The sequence below is a fragment of the Amaranthus tricolor genome, chromosome 7, assembly GCF_026212465.1.
Source record: "Amaranthus tricolor cultivar Red isolate AtriRed21 chromosome 7, ASM2621246v1, whole genome shotgun sequence".
Lineage (NCBI taxonomy): Eukaryota > Viridiplantae > Streptophyta > Magnoliopsida > Caryophyllales > Amaranthaceae > Amaranthus > Amaranthus tricolor.
Window position 1 is genome coordinate 31,338,699 of NC_080053.1, and position 24,549 is coordinate 31,363,247.

The following is a 24,549-nucleotide window of genomic DNA, read 5'->3' on the forward strand; positions in this document are numbered from 1 at the left end:
TATTGGATTATTACTTTGGGTACTTAATGTATCATTAATTTTTAGAGTTTGGATTTATTTATTTTGGGAGCTTAGAAGATCATCATTATTTTGAGAGTTTAGATTAATTATATTTGGAGCATTATTATCTATCTTGGAGGGTCTTATTTCTTATTATTTTCCTAATTTATACTTAGTACTAATCCTTGGTGTTAGAATGGTATAATTACTTCTTATCCTACACTTTATGCGGAATTTTACTTTACATTTACTTTATAATATGCAAAATATGAAATAATTTGAGTATGTTTAAGTAAGAAGTTAGTTTGATGAAATTATAATTAAGATTTTATTAAGTATGTTTATGCTAAAAGTATTTTTAGTATGTTAATTTAGTAATCTTTGAACAAGTTTAGGAAGTTAGGGGAACAAAATTATAGTCTAGTGACATTAAGTATGATTTATATTATAAACTAGTGCTAGTATGTTTATGAGTTATGTGTTACATTAGAAATGTTGTTATATTAAAGAATTTTTATATTAGAATTTTTGTTTATATGTTTATGATCGCCTTCAAACTAGTTTATAAGGTAATAAGTTATTTTATGAACATATTTTTTATTAAGTATGGTTATACTAAGAATGTTGTTATTATACTTTATTTTGAGATTAAAGTTCATCTTTAAAGTTATAGTAAATTTCTAAGTTATTGCGTAAAATTTTTATTTTTTTAAGTTGTTATGTTAATTTCAAAGTCAACTTGTAGTAATAAAAATGTGATGTACTTGTGTGAATGAGTATTGATTGAATGACCCTGATAATAAGGTAATGTCGAACTATGGACCGACATGTAAAATCACAGCGTCCGTGTTGGCTGGCATGTAAAATGCGATGTAAGACAGGGGGTTCGCTACCTATCTTGTAGAGCTCGAGCATAAATATTGTATTGGAGGGGTGAAGACTCTCACCACAGTTAGAGTTTAGGACTACGGTCCTCACCTAACCAGACCCTTACATATATCAGGTGTCATAATTTTGTACTTGTTGATCAGTGATAAACTTACTTAGTGTTGATGCTATGAGGCGTGGTACGATTATGAGTGTTAACCAAACGAACTTACTTAAGTATTAAGTTATTAAATTGTATAAGTGCTAGTAATGTACTTCTGCCAGGATTGAGAATGGTATCTTAATAACTTATAAGTATGGAACTGTAAAAGAATATAGTAAAAATATACAGTGATGTCAATTAATTATAATTTCGTACTTAAATTATTATTTTGTAAATGTAGCATATAATTTCGGTATTTTGAGCTGGATAGGAAATTATGCTCGACGTTAAGCGCTGACCGATTCAATCGGCTATCATCCATATTATGGATGAAAGCATTTTGCAGGATTTAGTTTCAGGTTCCGATTCAGGCCACATCAAAGTTTATTTATGCTATCGAGGATTTAACTGTTTTTTTTTATTTCACTTGATGTTTAATGATTATGATGTATATAGTTTTAATTTTAATTTATTTTTGGAACAAATGATATGTATTTTATTTTTTTCAACTTTGGTGTAATATTTATCTTTTTTCAAAAATAGTTTTTAGTTTTTTTTAAAAGTTTTAGCAAATCGGCATTTGAGACTTCCACATTATTATTATTGTAAACACTATTATTCATGTTAATTACCTATCGAGATTGCCGCTCCTGCTACAAAAAAAACTCTTGCTCCACCACCATCCTCACCGTCACTTTATGTGCAACCACCGGCGGTCCAAACCGTTTTGAACAGGTGAGAGTATGGTCGCCCATAGTACAATCGATAATCACCAAATCAAGGTGCAGGTGATACCCCTCCCAAACCCGTATCCTACTAGTTGTATTGCTTTTTAGTAATTTTATTTTTACTTTTAAATTGATCTTCAAATTGCTGTTCGACTTCGAGCTCCGCCATTTTTGTTTATTCACTTCATGATAGTTTAATCTATGATTTAGTTCGATTAATTTATACTGGTACTAATTTCTCTCTCTTTTTTAATCTTTATTATTTTGTTTGTGTTTTTAGTGATTTGAGTGGACTGAATATGCTGTTGTTTTTTCGTTGATTTGATTTCTTTTTTGTTAGTTTTTAGTTTGATGCATAGTTTTTTTTTCAAGTTTTAAGCTAAACGGTCACTATAAGTTCTCTTTCTTATTTTATCTTTTGGAGTGATTTAAACTTGCTGCTTTTTTGTTTGTGATATAATATTTTTTTGTTAATTTTTAGCCCTGTTGCATGTTCATCTAATCGATTTTTTTAAAATAAGAGTCCTGTACAGTTATTAGTAGTTATCTTTTTAGTTTGTGTTTGAATTAACAGCATCACCGTCTTTTAACATCTGGCCTGGTCCACAGGTAGTCGAGTATAGAGTTAAGGCAGACTAATGGTAACCTAAGGTCAGGTCCGCGGGGGGGGGGGGGGATGTTGAACAAAGAGTGGTGACTTGGAACATATGCACGCTAACGAGAACGCCAGTAGGCCGAGGCTTTACCCCTATACCTACTTCATCAAGAGCTCGTCACCCTAAATAATTCAAGGCCAGCAGAGTAGTCTCAGGGAACCCTAGTGTGCACACCCCTATACCTACAACCCTTGTTTAAATTTTATATGGACACAGATTACGTTTCAGTCTTTTCTTATGTTGTAAGACCCTTTGTTGGATTTAAAGTAATTAAGTTATTTCTTAGTCGTTAAGCCTTACATTTATTTTATTAGAAATAGATGTGGCGGTAACACTCCCATGAGTAGGTTTTGGCTCATGTTTTTTTATTAAAGGTGTTTTCAAAGGTTCGACCTATTATGAGGGTGTTACACAAAGAGTCGTAGTGGTGGAACGAAGAAGTGCAAAAGAAGATAAAGGACAAAAACAGGAGATTCAAGGAGCTCATGGCTTGCACGGAGGAGGAGGATAGGATACATAAGAAGAAGAGGTATAAAGAAGCAAAACGGGCAGCAAAGAAAGCAGTAGCGGAGGCAAAAGATCGCACTTTTGAAGCCTTTTTATCAAAAGCTTGATAACAAAGAGGGGGAGAAGTATATTTTTAAGTTGGCAAAAGCAAGATCTAGGCAGAAGAAGGACTTAGGGACAGTGAAGTTCATTAAGGATGAAGGTGGACGAGTACCTCTTAGACAAGAGGACATCAAAATAAGATGGCATCAGTATTTTCCCTAACTGCTCAATGAGACTAGGGGTCCAAAAGAGGAAATTCGACAAACTTCGGACATCCAAAGAATACAGGATCATGGGTCGATTATTGATATTACCACGGCAGAAGTAAGAGAAGCTCTCAAAAAAATGGGGGGATCAAAGGTAGTTGAACCTGATAACATTCCGATTGAGGTGTGGAAGGGTTTAGGAGAGGAGGGAATTCATTGGCTTATTAACCTCTTTAATGTCATCTTTAGGTCTAGTAAGATGCCAGAAGAATAGAGGGTTAGCACACTTATCCCACTGTTCAAAAACAAGGGTGATGCACAGGTATGCGGGAACTATAGAGGGATCAAACTTCTAAGACACACTATGAAACTGTGGGAAAGAGTGATTGAGAAAAGAATTAGACGAGAGACGGTAATTAGAGAGAACCAATTTAGATCCATGCCGGAAAGATCAACCACTGAGGCAATGCATCTTTTGAGGAGATTGACGGAAAAGTATGGGGTGCGAAAGATGGATTTGCATTTGGTGTTCATTGACCTGGAGAAAGCGTATGATAGCATACCACGAAGGTACATTGAGGTAATACAAGATATGTATGACAGAGTGTCGACTAACATACATACACCGGTGGTTATGACAAAGTCTTTCCCAATTAAAGTGGGACTACATCAGGGATCAACACTAATTCCTTTCATTTTTACGGTTATTATGGAAGAAATCTCAAAATCCATCTGGGAAACCGTGCCATGGTGCATGTTGTTCGCCGACGATATAGTTTTGGTCGCAGAAACCAAGGAGGAGGCAAATAGTAAATTGAAAGAGTGGAGGGAAGCCTTGGAGGGTAAGGCTTGTGCATAAGTCGTAGGAAGACAGAATACTTGCGATGCAATTTCAGTGGGACAAAATCGATAGAGGAGCCAGAGGTGACCATAGGGGGAGAAGTTATTGCATGTACGTCCAAGTTCAAATATTTGGAATCAGTGATACAGAGTAATGGGCAGATTGATGGAGACATTACTGATCGTATACAAGCGGGTTGGCTTCAGTGACGAGCAATAACCGAGGTGCTGTGTGATAAAAAGTTCCCGAGGAGATTAAAAAGTAAATTTTACCGCGTTGCAATTAGGCCGGCGTTGTTATATGTGACCGAATGTTGGCCCGTAAAGAAGGTTTTCGAACAGAGGATGAAAGTAATAGAAATGCGTATGTTGAGGTGGATGTGTGGTAATACTATGATGGATAGGATAAGAAACCAGGAGTTTAGGGTTGCACCTCTCTCCGCAAAGATGCGGGAGAACAGGTTGAGATGGTTTGGGCATGTACAGAGAAAGACACACCGCACCCCAGTAAGAAGGATCAAATGCATCATAGTGGAGGGCAAGAGAAGTCGAGGAAGACCTAGGAGAACATGGGAGGAGCAGATTAAAAGTGACATGCATGCATGAATTTCATCTCTCCAAGGACCTGACCAGGGATAGGGGCAGTTGGCGACATCTTATCCTCGTCTTAGATTACTAAACCCATCCCTTTTACCTATCGTTTGTTATTGTTCATTGCCTTTTAATTATCGCTCTTTACCTTATTCATTACTTTTATCTTTATTTTTAGTTATTTGTACGTATTCTATTTATTCTATTTGTAAGTTGCAGGTTTCTCTCTCTTTGAAAACCTTTCTTGAGCCGAGGGACTCTTTGATTGCACTCTCCTCTATGGGTATGAGCTGCCGTCATTTTTTCCTCTCCAGACCCTGAGCATAATTTTCTATGAACGGGATACACTGAATATGATAATAATGATGAAGAATTTAAATAAGAGGCCAACAATAATGTTCAAAAATCAAAATTATAGTCAACGCCGGTCTTAAAATTACGAGTTCAATTCTTACCATGCATATTTTTAGAGAGTAGAATGTTTTTATCGATAGGATTGATCACCTTTAAATCCCAAAAAAAGTTCAAATTAACCAATGTAAATTGTCAAAAAGATGAATTGGTAAATATAATGGTAATGAATGATAGCATTCAAATGTAAACCGATTCGCCTCCCACAAAAAGCCCATCACACTTAAATCTCAAATCTGAAACAATGTAAATTTCCACCAAAATGTATGAGTGAAGCCTATTTCAAACTATAAACAATGAACACACCATGATCATCCCTCCTTTAACCCCTTTCTGGATTTCCAGGAAAATGGGTGGTTTTACATTCGATTCTCCCACCACAGATAATTCATCAGTACACGACTACAAGCGAAAACCAACAGGATGAAGAGTAAAGTTGTAAAAGAGGCCTCACATACAGCCTGATTTCACGAAGGGATGAGAGCTCATATATACCAAGTCCATCATCCAACCAAAACAAAGCGATTGCTTATTGATCGGAATATACCATGGTTTGTCGCGTCTTCAGAGAAAGTAATCCGGTGCAGGCTTTTTTGCAGGAGTTCCTCTTGCTTCCTGTATTATGAAGTAATAAACACATTACAGAGTGATAAAACGCTCTTTAAAGGAGGTACAACAATAGCTCAATTTTATCGAGTGCACAAAAAATAAGTCATGATTCAGAAACAAGTTAAGAATGAAACTAAGGTCAAACTATTAATTAGAGAAATCATCTTCATTGCAGATATGGTGATTTCTAGATGGTCTGATTAAACCATGGAAGGTCCTGACACCTTGGATGGGAGACTTTGACACCCAAAAAAAAGTTGGTCCGGCCACCGAGCGAAAATTGTAGAGAGGTCCAGTCTCTACGATTGTGGAAATAGAGTGGATAAGGGTCTTGCGGGGAATTCAAGCATTATGCTGAGGAACTAATTATAGCTGAGATCAAGTGGGGAAGAAGATTTTGTCGAGATACTAGCTGAGAAGTAAGAAATGGTTGTGGCTAAGGTTGGATGGGAAACAAAGTGTAAAAACAAGGCCGTATTGCATCGCGTCTGCAGCGTTTTAAAGGTTTCAAAAACAATGAACCAGTATTTCTAGTGTTGTAAAAGTGTAAAAAATTGCGTTTTGGACCGTATCAAGACACATCTATGGTTTTGAACGATAATTAGGCATTATGATAACAGCATCACTCCCGTTACTGCATCACTGTTTTGTTATAGCAATCGCGACCATTACCGCATTTTTACTTTATGATGGGTAAAGTCTTGTGCAGCTTACGGCTAAGGAAGAGGGTTATGCGAGAAGTTAGAACATTCTTTATCAATTACAAAGGTTTTGCTTCTCTAGGCTAACTAAACAAATTAGCGAATTGAGGATATTTCAATTCTTTATATTCATTCCTTTGCTTTCACAATCCAAACAATCCCTTATATGCATCTTGGATGACTTCTTAGGTAGTTATTTTGCATATGTTAAGGAGTAATCCTATGAGTATTATACTATTGTAAACAAATATTTATATTTATTTTTAATTTCTATAACTTAGTAATCTGGTATGATTTCACGTAACATGTGAAGTGCATGAATGCAATTACGCTATGTTTTAGAACGATGATTTCATTTGGAAATCCAGAATTGACTAAAATTAATTGTTTAAAAATCCAAATAATTCAAATTTGGATCTGAGCTAATTCCACCATCGTTTTAAATTATAGAATAAAAGTTCATATTTCCACTTTTTTACCACTTAACTAAAAATTCCGCATAAAACACAATGACTTTTGCAGCATATAATATTTTTTAAAATCAAACATACAAGTATTTTGTAAGAGTAATATAAATAAAGCATTGCATTGTGTAACAAGGAGAGTCCTAAATGCACCTATCAGAACTCGGAAATGTCCTTCCAACCTAGGCCATATATGATTGCAAGGTAGATTCTTATAAACAAGCCAAATATACAAACCTGTGGAGCAGCTTGAAAAACACGAAACTCTTTATTAAGATTCTCATCAAGCTCAAGTATTGCAGCAACATTACCGCATCTAGAATGTTCACAAAAAAATTATCAGTGTCAGTTGCATTATAGCTTAAATTGTCAGTAATCAAAGGAACAGTGATAATAATGCCCAAAATTACCTGTAACAATAATTTGGAGCCGACCATACTGTAACGATCTGATAATTAAACATCCATTTGTAACCTTCCATTACTAACTGATGTGCACGGCATATATAATCAATGTTATTTGTGTGATTGAATGAGGTAACCACAGTCCCACCAAAAAGGTAACCAGCACCACGAGGACTCATTCCCCAGCCATCAACTGCATCCTCGGGATCAGACCACAGGAGGTCACACATTGCACCATCATGTGGTACTTCTTGCTTTCGGTCGATCGTTCGTATCTGACAAATAGGCGAAATTATTACCAAGAGCTATGGCCGATGCATGATGGTGCATTGGTGCTTGGAAGTGCCCACGCCCCACAATAAACTATAAATTGTGCAGAATATCTTTATAAAAATTGTAAAATGTGTTTGAATATTTTAAGTAAAAATGTCATGCCCCCCCCCCCTCTCTTTTTGTCGAATTTTTACAATCAATTTCAAGGATCATCATCGTATCCAATGTATCCCACCCATAGAAAACTATGATCAGGGTCTGGGGAGGGAAGGAAGGTGGCTGCCCATACCCATAAAGGAGGATGCAGCCAAAGAGTCCCCGGCCCAGGGTTTGCCACTAAATCAAACATAAAGATAACAAGGATATGTATTGCTTACCTGGTCTAATGTTGTAATTGAGGGAGAGAGGCCACCATGAACACTAAAGATCTTATTCTCAATTAGGGCTGACAAACTGCCACAGAGAAGATATTACTCAGAATACAATAAGATGCTAAAAATATAGTTGCAGCCTTGCAGGTAACGTAACAAAGTGATTGCCAGAGGCCCAAAATAGTATTACTTTTAAAATATTCAACCGTTAGCGTCATTACATCATGCACCCTCATTTTGACATGAACATCTTTTTACATTCTCATTGACAATAAATGTATTTCACTTCAAAAAAAATTTGTGATCCGAATTTTTCTATCCACAACCAAATTAAGATAACATATTAATAATTACATGAGCAAACCTTAAGTAATCAAATATATCTGTGCAATATCTCCAAACATTTACAGAGCCATATTTCCGGAGGCACTCATCATAGAAGCCATAAACCTGACAAGAAAAAGAAGCTCCGTCAACTCACACAGCAGTTTTAAAGAGGACCTGAGATAAGATAAGCATAAGGACAACCTGAGTAATTTGACGACTTTCATGGTTCCCTCTAATTAGTGTTATCCGATCTGGATATCTCACCTATAATTGCACACATAATTAGTTTTTGAAGAAAATCATAAACAAACGATAAGGAGAAGCCAGCATCAACTATTAGAAATCTCAAATCAAAGAACTTTACGTATAGGCTGTCAACTAACATTCCAGGGGGAAGGTCCCTTTCTTAATGAGCCACATAATTTAGTATACGGTAAAGCCATAAAACAATTGACCATGTCAACTTGGCACCCCAAATCCTAACCACTATCGGCCATTCCATTGACCAAGTGTCAACTAATCAACTCAGCACCCCAAATCCTAACCACTATCGGCCATTTTCTTATTGAGGAAGTTAAAAACTTGATTATCAAATATTAGCGGAAATGTGATATCCATGAACCATCCTAGAACACAGATTTCTAGTAATAAATAGTTGGATAACAGATTTATATGGGGGATAAAAAGTTGGATAACAAGTTCGTCATCCCTAGGGTCCAATCCAGGAAGTTTTGTTGCTCTTGCAAAAGTTCTTAGTTTCATTTCCTATGATTATATTCATATAAACACAATTACATTTTTTTTCCTTAATAACATATATCCTTTGAATTTAGATGTGCCATTTTGTTTCTTTTCTTGTCGTTAACTTTCAAGAATATGATTCTAAAGCTATCAACTGAGCTCAGAAAGTAGCATCGGCTTATGGGTAACATTTAACACACTTTAATTGCATACTGAATTAAAGCAATAGAGATAATCGAAATGAGAAATTAGAATGTTGATTTGCTTTTACTAAATGAAAACATCTCTTGAGAGCAGTATTATGTACATTCATTGTAAACGCTAACATCTTGTAGCAATTAGCTAAGAACAAGAATATGCATTTGACTACTTAGCTCGCGAATACCTTGAGTCCTGCAAAGTTTACCGGGAAATACCTTAAGAGCAAGGAGAAGTAAGAAAGTCTCAACAGAGTAAAATCCTCTGTCCACAAAATCTCCAAGAAAAAGGTAGTTTGTCTTTGGACAATCACCACCCACTTTGAATAGCTCTTTCATGTCATAAAACTGCCCATGAATGTCACCACATATCTGCGAATATATAAAGTATAAAGAGAAACATTAATCTTTATAATGAATAATGTCCAACCCATTCTAACAAATCATACAAAAACCATTGAACCAATAACAGGTTCACTGATACATGCAAAACGAATTTTCAAGTTAAACCTATTCAAAATGCATGCCTCTACAAATGATCTAGGTAAGAAAAATGCAAGTATTTTGATGAAATTTGATGCTAGCCTCAATCAACTTATTGAGCTACTCTTAAACAGACAGCATATTCTGGCCTATGCCATTATGCACATCAATAATTGCACTCACACATGAGGACCGGTTCACACTTCTCGTCATTTGTGACAGTTTATTGCAACATATCAATCATCTAATGGAACCTGCACGGTGATAGGTAATAAGATAGTGATACCATATGTGAACCTCTCAATACAAGTTTTTAGACAATCTTTTTAGTAAATTTGTTAGCTTTTTGAAGAGACGACAAAAGGACATCGAAATAGAAGTCATCATTAGATTTTCAGGAAAGGACTCCCTGCTTTAGATCTATATGAGATGTAGAACAACCAATTGAAGGTATGGATCCGATTCACAATTTTCCTCAAGAGTCAACAGAAGTTCAAAGGCAAATCCACAAACCAGATTGCCTTCACTAAGATATTTATGAAGAATTCTATTCATTACAATCTACTAATATGATTTATAGCTAATAGTACAAAAATCAGAACTTAAAACAATTTGATTGTGGTGCCAGAATGGCTTAAAGCTGTTGATTAGTAACAATCCAAAATTCAAACAAATTATGCAAGCATTGTTAAACATAAGAAAATCACATTAAAAACATACAAGACTAAATATGAAAACCTCATAGATAACAAAAGATAACAAATCTTAAAACACCGATAATAAAGAAAAAGTAATGTTAAAAATGCTACAAAACCAGTTAGCAGCAATTTGCTACCAGCACAAAAAAAACTACAGAGCAATGACAATGTTAAATGCAAAAAGATTTAAAAATTAACCAAACACTATAAGTAAATGAAAAATCAGAAGAAAGTTTGTAGAGGGCAGTGCAATCGGGTCTTCAAGACTGTTGCCATCATGTCACAAGTTCAATTTTTCATGTTTTGGTACTAACATCTACCGTTAAAAAATCATTTACATAATTTACATCTACTAGATTAAATACCTTGTATGGTGCGATTATGTTTTCTCAGGGGAGAATATCACTAGCTAAGATTTTTTTACGGACTAAAATTCTAACCTTCTGGATCCATTGTCTTCTAATATAGGTTTTATGTGACTACGAGTACATCCCATGGAGGGGGAATGAGGTAAGGCTTACCGAGAAGTAAAAGCTCATACAAGTCGATGCCAAGCCTCAACGAATGCACCATATATCTAGCACCTGTTCTGCATGGTGATGTGTTCTAGATATCAGTGTCGCACCTTCGAAAGGTGCTAACTGGGTGGGCACCTATGATTGACTCTTAGCTTTAGCATAAGGGCACCGAGTATCGGGCCTTGGACATTGAAAATGAGAGCAGGCTAGTAAAACATGGTTTTCTTGCAAGAACATGGGGTAGTCCTACAAAAGGGAGTGGCTAAGCTAAGATGTACGATTCAAGAAGCCAAGACTTAATACTTGTTACAACGCTTGATATGCATTGGCCCTTGCATTAGGCAAGCTAATGCCCTAGCTCGTCTTCACAATAGACACAAACTACACTAGAAGATGAAGTATGCCACCCAAGAGTCTATGACTCGCTCCCAGGAATACTATAGTCTGATAGCCTCATGTAGGCTTAAAGTGGAGCCTTGTAAGTGATGGCACTTACCCACTTACTAGCTTCACCGTGAGCCATGACTTCAAATTGGAACTATGTCACCGACTACACATAACTCAACTTGATTCTAGCCATAAACTACATTCATCCAAGGCTCATTGTCAAACATGTCAATGCCATCTTAGCCTAAAGACTATCCAACTACCAACACACAACATCACCATTAACTGTGAACTAACCAGCTTTGGGCTACTTCAGGTCCTAGTTTCAACCTGTTTGGACTACTTTTGGATATTTGGGGACTATAAAACATAGTGTAGATTTCAAGAAAAAGGTACAAATTCCCTATGAAGACACAATAAATGAATTTTAATTGATTTCGGGACCCATATGAGCCCAGATACTAGACTTAAGGACTAAATTTAGGAACTTAGAGATAACATTCTTAATTACTAATGATGTAATAAGGGCTATTTTAGAAAATATTCATAATAAGAGCCTAAAAAGATGTCTACATTTTTCCAGTGTTGGAGGGAATACACATGATGATAAAATACAGCAGATGAGTGTACAAATGGAGGGAGTATTCAAAACAGGGACTTAATCGGTTCTCAAGCCTCCATCTTATTAAGCAAGCCTGATCTTATCAGTATCTACACCACATGTATATAATTTCAATTCTCACTACACGATCAAATCCATTTCAGCTTGAAAAGGCATTGCTGTCTCAACCAGGCTTAGTTTATAATTCCTTAATCACTAAAAAGCAGCATGTAAGCCCTTGAAGTAACTTGACAAATCCGAGCCCTAATCGTCCCAAACTTCTTCAAACAACTCACCTCTTATAATACAAGAGTTGCAAGAACAGCTCAAACTTCTTAAAATAGTAAGGATAACAGGAACAAATCAAACTACAAAACAATCAAAGTATAACAGAAATTAATATATAGCCCAACAGTTAAATTGCAATCCTAATATGAGGTTCATGGATCTTGTCAAGGACCCATGTAGTAGTCTACGACTCTACCTAGTAAATAAATATGCATAAGATTAAAGAGCTGGAATTGGAACCATCAACCAAGGGGATACTCTAATCAAACCTCAATCTTAACTGCCAAGTCATGACCCTATTGGCTTTAAATAGAGATCCTTCGATAACCCAGCAAAGATCCACAACACATAATAGCTTCACAAAACAGCATCTATCTCTCAATTAGGCTAAACCTAAAATAACTCCTTTTTCCCAAAAACACCAAAAACCTTGAAACTCCACCTCACTTCACACCGCGTTTTTCTCACCTGCTCTATTTTAACTCAATAAATTGAAATCGGACAATTTCTTAAAATCATTCCTACCCAACTATATAAATAATTGTAATATAAAAAGTAAATTTCCTCCTTTTCACTCTCAACCACCTATTGCAAATGGCGTTTGGGTCAATCGAAAACAACCTCTTTGTTATAACTTACAAGGTTAAAGTTTGCTTACATTTGACCATCCAAACTCCATTTAAGTCAGTGCCACTTAATGCCATTGAAGTAATAAAATGTTGTACTACCTAATTTTGATAGTGCACAATAAATAAACTTCCATTTAAGATTCTCTACATAGAAACACCCATTAAGTATAGCAACAATACAACCATCCAATATATTATCTCAATTTATCAAAAAAAAAAAAAACAAACACAAATCTACCAACAATAGCCTTAAAAGATCACTATAAACCAACATGAGCAAAAAATATAGAAAACCCAGGAAAATTTAACCTATAAAATCGACAAAAAATAACTTACAGTGACATGAACATCAATCTTTTGAACATTACTTTCTTCAACTAAGAAACCTCTCTTCTAAAACTTAAATCTTAGAATGTCAATCAATAAACTAAGTATCACAACTGTATGAAGAATAACCATAACAATTTATTACCTCCAATAAACAAAAGAAAAGAAAAAAACACAAATCTACCAACAATAACCAACTCAAATGCTAAATTCTCTACAAACCAATACGAGTGAAAAATAAAGAAAACCCAGAAAAACTCAGCCTGCAAAATTCAAGGGAAAATATTTTTAAAACAAAACTTACAGTAACAGGTGCATCTACCCTTTGAACATTACTTTCTTCAACTAAAATTTCCATAGCTTTAAGACATAGTGCTTTAACTTCAGATTCCTTCAAGGGTTCACACCTCTTTAATTGCTCAATTTGGCGGTCTAAATCTGACATTTTATTCCCATAAATTGTTGAATCTCTCTCTTTTTCTCTTTCTCTCCCAAAGATTGTTGAAGGTAAGGGGAGAAGAAGAGCAGATTTGGGAAGAGAGAGAAAACACTTAACTGGCTTTTAGTGAGGAGAGGCTCACTCTTCGATTCTTTTTCGTTCTCTTCCCCTTTGTTTTTCTTTGTTTTGGTAAATTTGTTGAGCCAAGGATTTATGAATAATAATTTAATTGGTAAAACAAATAACATAAATAAAATGAATAAAATAGTAAAAAACCCAAATCGACTCTTTATAAAAAGGATTCTAATAACTAAATTTATAATATTGTCACGTGTAACATAGAATAATGTTTGTAAAATTGTAATTTTACTTTTATTTAATACCTATTAAGTTTATTATCGACTCTCTACAAAAAAAAAAGTCTATTTCTTTTTCATCCCTAAGACCTATTAAATATTAGAATCGACACTAAATATTATGCTCATGGTGGTAAATCAACCTAAGTACTTGGTTCGTTTAATTCATACCAATTTGATCGATCGGGAGAAAATTCAACAAAGCCCAAAATAGTTGCAAGTATTTTGGAAAACTAAATTAGTAAAAATCAACTCCTTTTGTTAAGACTTTCCAAGTTCATATAAGATGCCTATTATTAGTAAAAAAATATAAAAAATAATGAAATCTGAATTGAGCTTGTTCAAGAAACAATTTCTTTTAATAGTTTATACTGTTTTGATTAGACTCGTTTTTCGTTTAGACGATCTCAATGAAATAGGAAAATAAACATTTTATCCAGAGTTTAGTTTCTCCCTCTCCCTCCTAGGCCCTAATTATAGGAGGTGGTAAACCTTGATCTCATTTAATCTTAATTCATACATAAATTACCTTCTTTCTTTCCCTCTACTACCCAAATAACGATCCAGGGAATTCAGCAATCTTGATTCCCGCTATAACATCAAGCTTAAACCTCAAAATTTTTCATAACTTTCAATCAAATATTAAAATCTTGAACAAGGGTTATCAAAAGTTGAGATTTTAAGGGCGAATTTGAAGTGGATTTTTCCGTTATAACTATATTACTAATCGAAATTACTCCTACTAAAAACCCAGAATTTGTTCTTCCAGAAAAGATGAGTATAGTGCAAAAAGAGACAATTGAGGTGATTGCTCAAAGTATTGGAATCACTAATTTATCCCCAGATGTTGCTTCTACTCTTGCTCCAGATGTTGAGTATCGTGTCCGGGAAATTATGCAGGTAAATTTCTTTTTTTTTCTTTAATTTTTGTGGTTTTTTTTTTTTTTTTTTTTTTTTGTATTTGTAATTTCTAGTATTGTATTATTTGTTAATTACTGATGAAAATGGACATGTAGAGACAAACAGTAGAAACAACGAAGAACATTGGCTCACTGTATTAACAACAGAGAAATGTTTAACAAGAAATACTTTGTATATTGATCAAAAATTATGACCAGAACAAGAAAACATGAATATATATACAAGATGGAAGAGGAAAGAGAGAATAATTAACTTCTAACATCTATCCAACTAGGCGTAAAATAAGATGGTTTAAACTAACTAAAAAACATATCAACACATAAAATTAATCTATATTCTCAACATCCCCCTCAAGCTTGACGTGGTATCAACCATGCCAAGCTTGGAGAGAATGGGCTGAAGATGAGTAGAAGGAACGGTCTTGGTAAGAATATCGGCAAGTTGCTGAGACGTAGGCATATACTGTAATTGAATCAAACCTTCCATGACTTATTCCCTAGTAAATGGCAATCGATGTCTATATGCTTAGTTCGTTGTTGGAAAACCGGGTTCTGAGCTATGTGAAGTGTCGATTGATTATCACATGCCAAGGTAACAGGCTTTAAATTATCTACGCCAAATTCTTCAAGGAGACAGACCAGCCATGTAATCTCCAAGGCCACGGCTGCCATGGCTCTATATTCGGCCTCGGAGGAGGACTTGAAAACAGTATTTTTTTTTTGGATGTCCAGCTTATTGGAGAATTACCAAATAAAATGACATATCCGTGATAGACCTCCTAGTATCCAAGCAAGCCCCCCAATCTGAATTGCTATAAGCATGGAGCTGTAAAGAGTTGCTGCCTTGGAGGAGGATACCTTGTCCTGACGTTGAAGCGACGTAGTTGAGTGTATGACTTAAAGCTTGGAAATGTGATTTTGTTGGTTGTTGCATATGTTACTAAGAGCTTGAACGGCAAAAGATAGATCCGGTCTAGTGTCTGTGAGAAAGTTTAACTTTCGCACTAGACTCCTATATTGGGTTGGATCAGAATAAAGTGGAGAATCATGAGAGTGGAGCTTGAGATTAAGGGGTAGAGGCGTTACAACTTTCTTGAACTGTTGTATACCCGAGGCTTGTAGAAGATCAGTGGAGAATTTTCGTTGACTAAGCATGATGCCTTCTTTAAGGTATGAGACTTCAAGACCTAGAAAGTAACTCAGTCTACCCAAGTCCTTGATGCTGAATATGGTTATTGAGGTGAGACTTTAAGGATTGAATAGCAGGCATGCTATTCTCTGTTAAAATAATGTCATCCACGTACACAGCTGCGATGGTAATGGACAAGGGTGTTCGCTTGATAAATAGGGAGTAGTCACTCTTCAATTGTACAAAACCTTGGTGATGTAATTGCATGGTGAGCTTAGCGAACCACTGTCTCAATGACTGTTTCAAGCCATACAAAGATTTTTGCAATTTGCGTACATTGTTAGGAGATGATGTCTGTAACCCCTCTGGAATCTTCATATACACTTCTTCAAAAAGATCCCCATGTAGAAAAGCATTGTTGATGTCGAGTTGGAACATAGGCCACTTTCTATGTGCTACTAAAGCAATAAGAGATCTGATTGTTGTCATTCGAACCACCGGTGAAGAGGTTCTTGAAAGTTGATTCCATATTGTTGATTATAACCTTTCGCGATCAATCTGGCTTTGTATCGTTCTAATGATGCATCGGCTCGTAGCTTGATTTTGTAGACCCATCTTGAGCCAATGGCCTTTTTTCCAGGGGTAAAGGAAATATCTCCCATGTATAATTTTGAGCAAGAGCTTCAAGTTCTTTGTGCATAGCATCTTGCCACTTAGGATCTTTAACAGCTTCATAGTATGAACTAGGTTCCTCCTGCTGTGATTAACTAGATAACAAAGCTTGAAATTCATTAGGTAAATTAGTGAAAGAAACAATAGTACACCAAATAGAATTACTACAAACATAGTCAGAAAGATAATGGGGTTTTTGAGGTACTCTTGTTGATCTCCTAGGGACATGTGTAGCATTAATTGTGTTGGGTGAAGTGCTAAGGATAGAAGATGGTGGTGGACTATTATGGTGGGAAACGTGTGGAGTGGATGAAGAATTGGAGTATGTAGAATGGGTATTAGTATCATTGTTGGAAACGTGTGGAGTGGGTGGAGTATTGGGGTTTGTAAGGTGGGTATTAGTGAAATCAGTAGGGGTAAATAATGTAGGGTCATTAGTGATAGTGGGAAGAAAAAAATAGGAAAAGATGGTTTAGGTTGTTGTTTTATGTGAAATGGAAAATGTTTTCCATGTAAAATCACGTCCCCAGAAACCATGAATTTTTTTGTCACAAGATTATAAATCTTGTAAGCCTTTTGCCCATATGGGTACCCAACAAAAACACACAAATCAACTCTTGGATTGAATTTTGTTCTTCCTTGTTTTACAGTAGAGGCAAAACATAAGCATCCAAAGGTTTATAGATGGTCATTATTAAGTATAGTACCAAATAATTTTTGATAAGGTGACATATTGTTTAGAGTAGACAAGGGCAAACGATTGATCAAGTATGCAGCACAAAGCACACATTCACCCCAAAAAGACTTAGGTATATTAGACTGAAAAAATAAAGCTCTAGCAGTTTCGATAAGATGTCGATGTTTTCGCTCAACGACGCCATTTTGCTGTGGAGTTTCAACACAACACTTTTGATGTGTAATGCCAAAACTATGATATAATTGTGCCATGGGTCCGTTACATAATTCTTTAGCGTTATCGGCCCTAACAAATTTAACATTACGCTTAAAATGATTTTTGATAAAGATGATCAGATTATGCAAAATATTAACTGAATCATTTTTATGCTTCAAATAAACCCAAGTCATTTTATTAAAATCATTCACTATAGTCAAAAAAATATTACATCCATTGTGTGTCTTGTAAATGTATGGTCCCCATACATCCATATGTAAGAGCTCAAACAATTATTGGGATTTTGGTAATTTTTGATTTTGGAAGAAATTTGCAAACTATTATTGGTAGTTCGTTAGCATAAGCAATATTTATTTTTGTGATTTCGTGTCGTGGGTTATATCGTGTATATGAGTAAATTTTCTGGATTACTTACTATCTCTTCCTTTTTAGGTTTTGGGTTACAGGTGTTTTGTGAAGAAGATTCAAGAAATCTTTGGGTGTTTTTTCAGCAATTTTTAGGTTTGGAATACTACTTAGGGATTTCATTACATTACACCAATGCCATTACATAGCTCCCAACTTCGAGAGGTTTGAGGGGTCGATTTGCGCAGCCTTACCATTGTTAAGTAGCAAACATTAGCTGCAACTTCGGCTAAATAAGAAGTGCATATGATTAAATAAGCTATTTTAATATAGTCTACTACAACTTGAAACCAAAAAAACTACTCTATAATTTTTGCCCCCATTGAGGATGAACACTGGCTTCCTTGTTTTATACTACTGAGCAAATGATTAATTTTTGTGAAACATGATTGCTAGTGCTTTGTTGTTGGTCCTTCAAACAGATCCAATTAGTTTATGTTTAAGTGATAAAAGGTTGACGTCTTGTTTGGTATATTCAACTAGTTTACTATGGAGTATGAAACGGGAATGGAGTTGGTTTTAGATATGATAAAGAAGCATGAACTTTCCTTAAGTATTGGACATTCATTTTAAATGCATTTGTTGGAATTTTTAGTCTTATCCCTTATTTTGATGAGGCAAAGATTTGTAGCTCTTTGGTGATGCACTTTTTGTTTATGTGAAGTTGCGTGAAGTTGTAGATAATGTAAGTTACCAAGAGTCAATCAGGACAACCTCCTTTTTATAACATTAGAGTAATGAAATGTTGTTGTATGTTGTTAGAATTTTAATCAGGAATAAATTCCGTAAAGACTAAGTTTTGTGTGATTTGTTTGGATGTTGAATTTGTTTTGAACTATTATTGAATAATAGTAGCTTAATGAAAAGTTGTTGTGTTCTTGGAAACTTTGCTTTCTTAAGAGGCTGCTTGTGTTTCGTTATTGAAGATATTTTTGGCATATTATATCACAGTTCAAATGCAACTGAAAACGGAGACATATATTTTAATTTTATAGGAGGCCATCAAATGCATGCGGCATTCCAAGCGTACGATTCTGACAGCAGATGATGTTGATGCTGCTCTCAGGTTTAGAAATGTTGAGGTAATACTAAGGCTTTACTTACTATAATCTTACTAGGTTTTTTGCAGGTTTAATTGCAATTAGCTGGAGTTGCACTTGTTTGTTTCGAATAACATAATTGTTTATCCTTTGATGGATAATCATGTCTTGTAAATGTTGTTGGTTAATCCTGCTATGTGTTTAAGCTGTTCTTTTGCCTTGTTAGTCTTTAATGTTTAAAGCTATATACTGATTTTTCCCGTCTGTCATCAGCCCATCTATGGTTTTGCATCCAATGATCCTTTGCGTTTTAAGAGAGCGGCTGGACATAAGGATTTGTTCTATGTTAATGATGTTGATCTAGATTTAAAAGATGTAAGCTCTTACTGGTTAAATATGTTCGATTTCCGTTCCATTTTCACTCCATTTATCACATGATACACCCAACCTATATAGGTTACTGAAGCACCTTTGCCCAGAGCTCCCCTGGATACCTCTATTTCTGTGCATTGGCTGGCTATTGAAGGTGTACAGCCTGCCATTCCTGAGAATCCTCCACCTTCAATGGAAGGTACGAAACCTTGACATTTTATGGTGCTGCCTAGTGATTTGGTTTTGCGCAGAACTTCTGATTTACATGTGCCTTTTCAGCTCTTGCACCATTGTCCGACGGCAAGAAATTAGAGTACAAAGAAGAAGCAATTCCTATTGACATTAAGTTTCCTGTCAAACATGTCTTGTCTAAAGAGCTTCAGGTTTTTTGATTCACATAATATTACCTTTATCTTTTAATTTGCTATGAATTTTCTGACATTGACACAATATTTTTCTCAATTATGAATGTAGCTTTATTTTGACAAAGTTCTTGAGCTTACTACACGGAATTCTGACACCCTCCTCTTCAAAAAAGCTTTGCGAAGCTTAGCTACCGATCCAGGACTTCATCCTCTTGTACCTTATTTCGCTTGCTTCATTGCTGATGAGGTAAACTCGCAATTTTATTTGATGTATACTATCTTGTATCTAGATTATGTTATTTTGTAACTAGTTTCATGGACGAGTCATCTTGTCCCTTAAGTGTATTTTCAATTTTTATTAATGTGTTTTCTTAAAAAAAAATTAATGTCTACTATCTTTAATCATATTATGCTGGTGATTGTATATTTTCGTGCTTTATCTAAGCCGTTGACGATTGTCATTAGTTACAGGTTTCTCGGAATTTGCGTAAACTAAGTCTTCTCTTTGGGCTAATGCATCTTGTTTGCAGCCTTTTACAAAATCCACACATACATATAGAACCTTATGTAAGTCCTACTTTACCATTTACTGCAATGGCCATCACATTTCTGTGATTCTTTTGTTGATGGTGGAAAATCAATAATGAGCTTACTACTCTCCTTCATTTGCTAGAATATTTTAACTATCGTATCCGTCGGCTCTTAGGAGTAGTTTACAATGCTTATATCTCAATCTAGTATCTTATTACTGCAAAAGTTTAAATTTCTTGACTACGATTTGTAATGAATTCAAGGGTGGAGTAAAAATTATGAGGGTCCTATTTTTTTGTAATTTATTTCGAAATGGGGCCTTTTACTAATGATTAAAGAAAATTGCATCAACTGTAAAAATAATTAACACCAAAATGTATGATTACATTCTAAAAATGAAATAATTTATGCTTGACTATTTGCTCATAAACAGCAATAACAAGACACAGTTCATCTCATAAGCAAACGAATCTATTAAAAGCGAAAAATCAAGTATGAACTGCAAAACTTGATTATACAAAAAAAATGCATCTTAAAACCAATTTAGGGCACCTAATTTTTGGGGGCCCTAAGTGGTCAGGCACCCCGATTGTGCGCCCATGAATGAATTGTCATGTGGTCATCGCATATTCTTGATTAGAAGCTAACTTGACATGTCATTTTATGACTTCTATTTATTTACCAGCATAGAAATCTTCATGGCTCTTTTATATCATTCTTGTCGTCTCTAATCTTGAAGTCAACTTATTAGCTAAGATTTGCGAATGTCTTTTGTTGTGTATAATATGAATTTCTTTGCATTGACCATGTCAATCATGCTTTTTTCTAAAGGTACATCAGCTTATGCCATCTGTCATTACCTGTATGGTAACGAAGAGGCTAGGGAACAGATATTCTGATAATCATTGGGAGCTGAGAAACTTTGCTGCAAACCTAGTTGCCAGAATATGCCAAAGGTCAGGTTTGCATAACAAAATGGCTTGCTCATATCCATCTTCCAATCAGGCTTTATCATGTATACTAAGAAAACTTGTACTGCATGGGCCAAAAAATGATTAAATGTGAATGGAAAGATTGAAAATGTATAGAGATATTATAAATAACAAGATAAAGTGGGACCCACTTCATGTTGATGACGGGCCAAAATACGTAAATCGCAGAAAATGTTGGGAAATCCTAAAGTAGTATTGGATGATAAAAATAGGATGGAGGGTGCATAAATGTTGATTAACTGGTCTATTATTGAAGCTTGACTTGTAAAATGTATTTTGTTCAAATTCTATAATTATGATCTATATTAATTGGGAGGATCATGTGATGTTTTGAGAGATGGGGTTTAATCATTTGTTGCTACGTCGATATGTTGTTTGCTGCCTTTATATCCTGCTCAATGATCTCTCATCTTAGCTATTTAAGTCTAACTGATTAAAATGTTCAACAGATTTGGGCATGTTTATCATAACCTCCAGCCTCGAATCACCAGGACACTGCTCCATGTTTTTTTGGACCCAAAGAAGACATGGCCCCAACATTATGGTGCTATTCAAGGGCTTGCTGCTCTTGGACCTAGTGTGGTATGTTCCATTTTTAAATAATTAAATGGCAAAGAGAAAAACACTAATATTTTGATGTGTTTAGATTATTTATTGATTTAATTATTTTACCATTCAACCAATTCAGTGGAAATGAATGGAAAAGAAGAATTCATGTGGACGACCCGTGAAACTCGTCTATTGGTTCATGTAGCCGAACAGGAGTGGAGTAAAAATTGACAAAAATTTTTAAAGCTCGGTGCAGTTTCAAAAAATTATGATATTTTCTAACAACTTTGTATCTTTAAACGCTTAACATATACCACATAATTTAATATAGAGGGCCCCAATTTTTTATGGTCCCGTGCAGTCGAACATGTCGACCATGCTTTGAACCTCCCCTGTAGCCGAACCCAATCTTTTGGGATGAATGATTTGACATTGTTGTGGTAGCAAAGTCTTCATTTTCCCTGATTTTTTTAAATCAACATCCGTGGTTCCGTTTTGTTAGTTCTTTGAATTGATGTCCTGTGGTTCTAAAAGCTTGATCAATGTGTCACGATCCCAGGTTCGTATGCTCATCCTACCAAACCTAGAGCCATATATGCAGCTCTTGGTACCAGAAATGCAACTAGAAGGTCAGAAGAATGAGATCAAAAGGCAAGAAGCTTGGCAGGTTTACGGTGCTTTGTTGGTGAGCTTTTGCTACCAAATTGATGGTTTTAATCTGTTTTTCGTTTTTTTTAAACTGACATAATGATAAATGTTGCAGTTTGCTTCTGGCAAATGCATGCATGATCTGTTAAAGAAATTTCCTAGCTTACCGCTTCCTTTAGCGAAACCCTTCTTGAAGTCTAATATGAAGATTGCTGCAATGCGACCAAGTAAGAATTTTTTTTCCCATGTTGCATTTTCTCTTAATATGGTATGATTGGTTTCACATCAGATTAATATGTGCCTAAACTGTAATACAACTCAATGAGCCAACTCACATGTGACTTACTATACAAAAATAATGAAGAGAAAAGAAAATGTATCTGATGGATGGCCACAACAAATGGGATCCGTTTGAGACTAGGCGAAAAAAGCTCTTTAAAGAGCTATGAGGTGTTTGACTTGGGCGTTGTAAAGCACTCTGAGATGTTTGACTTTGGCGTTATAAAGCACTTTGAGGCACTTGCCTTAAGGAATCACATGGTCACACCCAATCAAGGCGCCCGACTCAACTAGCCAAGGAACTTGGCCAATAGCCTTAGGCATTTCTAGGCGAGCTTTTTAAAACTAAGCTTACTATATCACCCTGTGTTTCTATACAGAGAGCATGAACGGCAAAAAATTCAATATTGCGTTGTAAAGGGTTTTAAAAACAACAAACCGATTTTTCAGGAGTTGTAAAGGTTAAAAAAACCCCGTTTTGGGCTGTATTAAGAGATATCTTATGGTTTCGACTGATATTTAGGCGTTAAGATTACCACATCACCGTTTCGTTACTGCAATCGCGACCATTACCGCATTTTTACTCTATGCCTCGAACACACTGTTGTGCGCAATTTCATGGGTAAAATAGCAGTACAAATATCAGCTGGTGGATGTATATTTAAATTAGGCAATACATTCACTAGGCTGCGTCCTTGTGAGCCATTGAGTAAGGAGTAATGAGTAGATCTATCTCTTCTCTCACTTCTACCCCTTTCCGCATCTAGTGTAGAGGGTGTTTGCTGCATTTATCTTGTGAGTACTTTACTTTTCAAAATCTATTCTGGGATTAGACAATCTCCTACAAGCAAGAAGGGAAGGGGGGGTTTAATCTTTTGTGGTGAAAAATTGAACCCGGGAAAAATTTTCAACCATTAGGCTAACCCACAAATTGGTTTTCCTTGTGAGCAACTTAAATGAACTAGATTACACGAATATTTTGCTTCTCATTAGCCACATTGTTTGAACATATTTGTGGTTGGGAGGCGGTTATTAGGATGTACAACGCCAAACAGCCCGAGAAGATTACACTGTTTCTTTCTTTGGTCTCTTTGAATATCCGGTTTATACCTGCATTTTTCCATGTTTGATTCAGACAAACGAAAAGCTAGCATGGACAACCTTCTACAACAGCCACCATTTAAGAAGTTATCTAGTGATGGTTCGATGGGTGTAATGCCGACAAACTCCATGCAAGGGGTTGGCGGAGGATTTACGAGTGGTGCTGTTACTGGATCTGATGCTGGTTTTTCAAATATTAACCAACAATTGCAAAATGAAAACGTCTCTGGAAGTAATGTAAAAAGGGAGAAAATAGACGTTCAAGCTCAAAAGGCTTCGGCTCTTGCTCTGGCTTGGAAGGAAGAGACGGATGGTGGCCGTTTATCGTCCTCGCTCTTTGAACATTTTGGTCTTAGCATGTTTTCCTTCATTCCATCTCCTGAACTGTCCTCTTTTTTGTAGTTGTAGCTTGTATGCAAACATTTGAAATTTACTCTTGGAAGTGTAGAATTCTAAACAGACATTATGGTCATGTAAAAATCTACTGATATGGCATTTCATTAAATGTAATCCTTTCATTTATGTTTATATATCATATATATGAAGCACTGCCCAAATTATCTCTATACCTGAATTTATTTTCCCTCATAAACCCTAATAAAAAATACAAAACAACATATGCCGTTATCTGAATGTCAAGTGACGTTAACCTAGTTGAAGTTTGGAAGATCGGATTAAGTTAGTCAAAGTTTAGGGGTCGGATAACATAAAGCTTAATCGTATCACATTATTTCTAATGACCGTTGATTAATAAAAAAAAAAGTAAAAGAAAAATTTTCAAGATAATATAGTGTATTTTGTGTGTTATT

At 35.4% G+C, this 24,549-nt stretch overlaps 3 protein-coding genes across 4 annotated transcripts; 2 read left to right on the forward strand and 1 right to left on the reverse strand.

Annotated features, from left to right (window-relative positions):
- Nucleotides 1–3,308: 3,308 nt before the first annotated feature.
- Nucleotides 3,309–4,219, forward strand: LOC130818698 (uncharacterized). Its single transcript, XM_057684858.1, has 4 exons — nt 3,309–3,353; nt 3,492–3,664; nt 3,773–4,011; nt 4,083–4,219. The coding sequence occupies exons 1-4, from the start codon at nt 3,309–3,311 to the stop codon at nt 4,217–4,219; spliced, it is 594 nt and encodes a 197-aa protein (XP_057540841.1).
- A 987-nt stretch (nt 4,220–5,206) lies between these two features.
- LOC130818347 (serine/threonine-protein phosphatase PP-X isozyme 2) lies at nt 5,207–13,681 on the reverse strand. Its single transcript, XM_057684493.1, has 8 exons — nt 13,334–13,681; nt 9,318–9,470; nt 8,362–8,424; nt 8,198–8,283; nt 7,840–7,915; nt 7,196–7,464; nt 7,023–7,101; nt 5,207–5,626 (listed from the first exon to the last, which is right to left on the reverse strand). The coding sequence occupies exons 1-8, from the start codon at nt 13,472–13,474 to the stop codon at nt 5,576–5,578; spliced, it is 918 nt and encodes a 305-aa protein (XP_057540476.1). The 5' UTR covers nt 13,475–13,681; the 3' UTR covers nt 5,207–5,575.
- A 476-nt stretch (nt 13,682–14,157) lies between these two features.
- Nucleotides 14,158–24,250, forward strand: LOC130818348 (transcription initiation factor TFIID subunit 6-like). Of its 2 annotated transcripts, none has more exons than XM_057684495.1 (12): nt 14,158–14,724; nt 18,859–18,945; nt 19,177–19,278; nt 19,360–19,474; nt 19,555–19,658; nt 19,750–19,887; nt 20,112–20,207; nt 21,003–21,127; nt 21,613–21,745; nt 22,272–22,397; nt 22,476–22,587; nt 23,775–24,250. In XM_057684495.1, exons 1-12 carry the CDS (start codon nt 14,599–14,601, stop codon nt 24,140–24,142), a joined length of 1,632 nt encoding a protein of 543 aa, XP_057540478.1. In that variant the 5' UTR covers nt 14,158–14,598; the 3' UTR covers nt 24,143–24,250. The 2 variants fall into 2 exon arrangements, with proteins under 2 accessions (XP_057540478.1, XP_057540477.1); XM_057684494.1 differs by having other exon boundaries at nt 14,204–14,724; nt 20,106–20,207.
- The last annotated feature ends 299 nt before the right edge of the window (nt 24,251–24,549 follow it).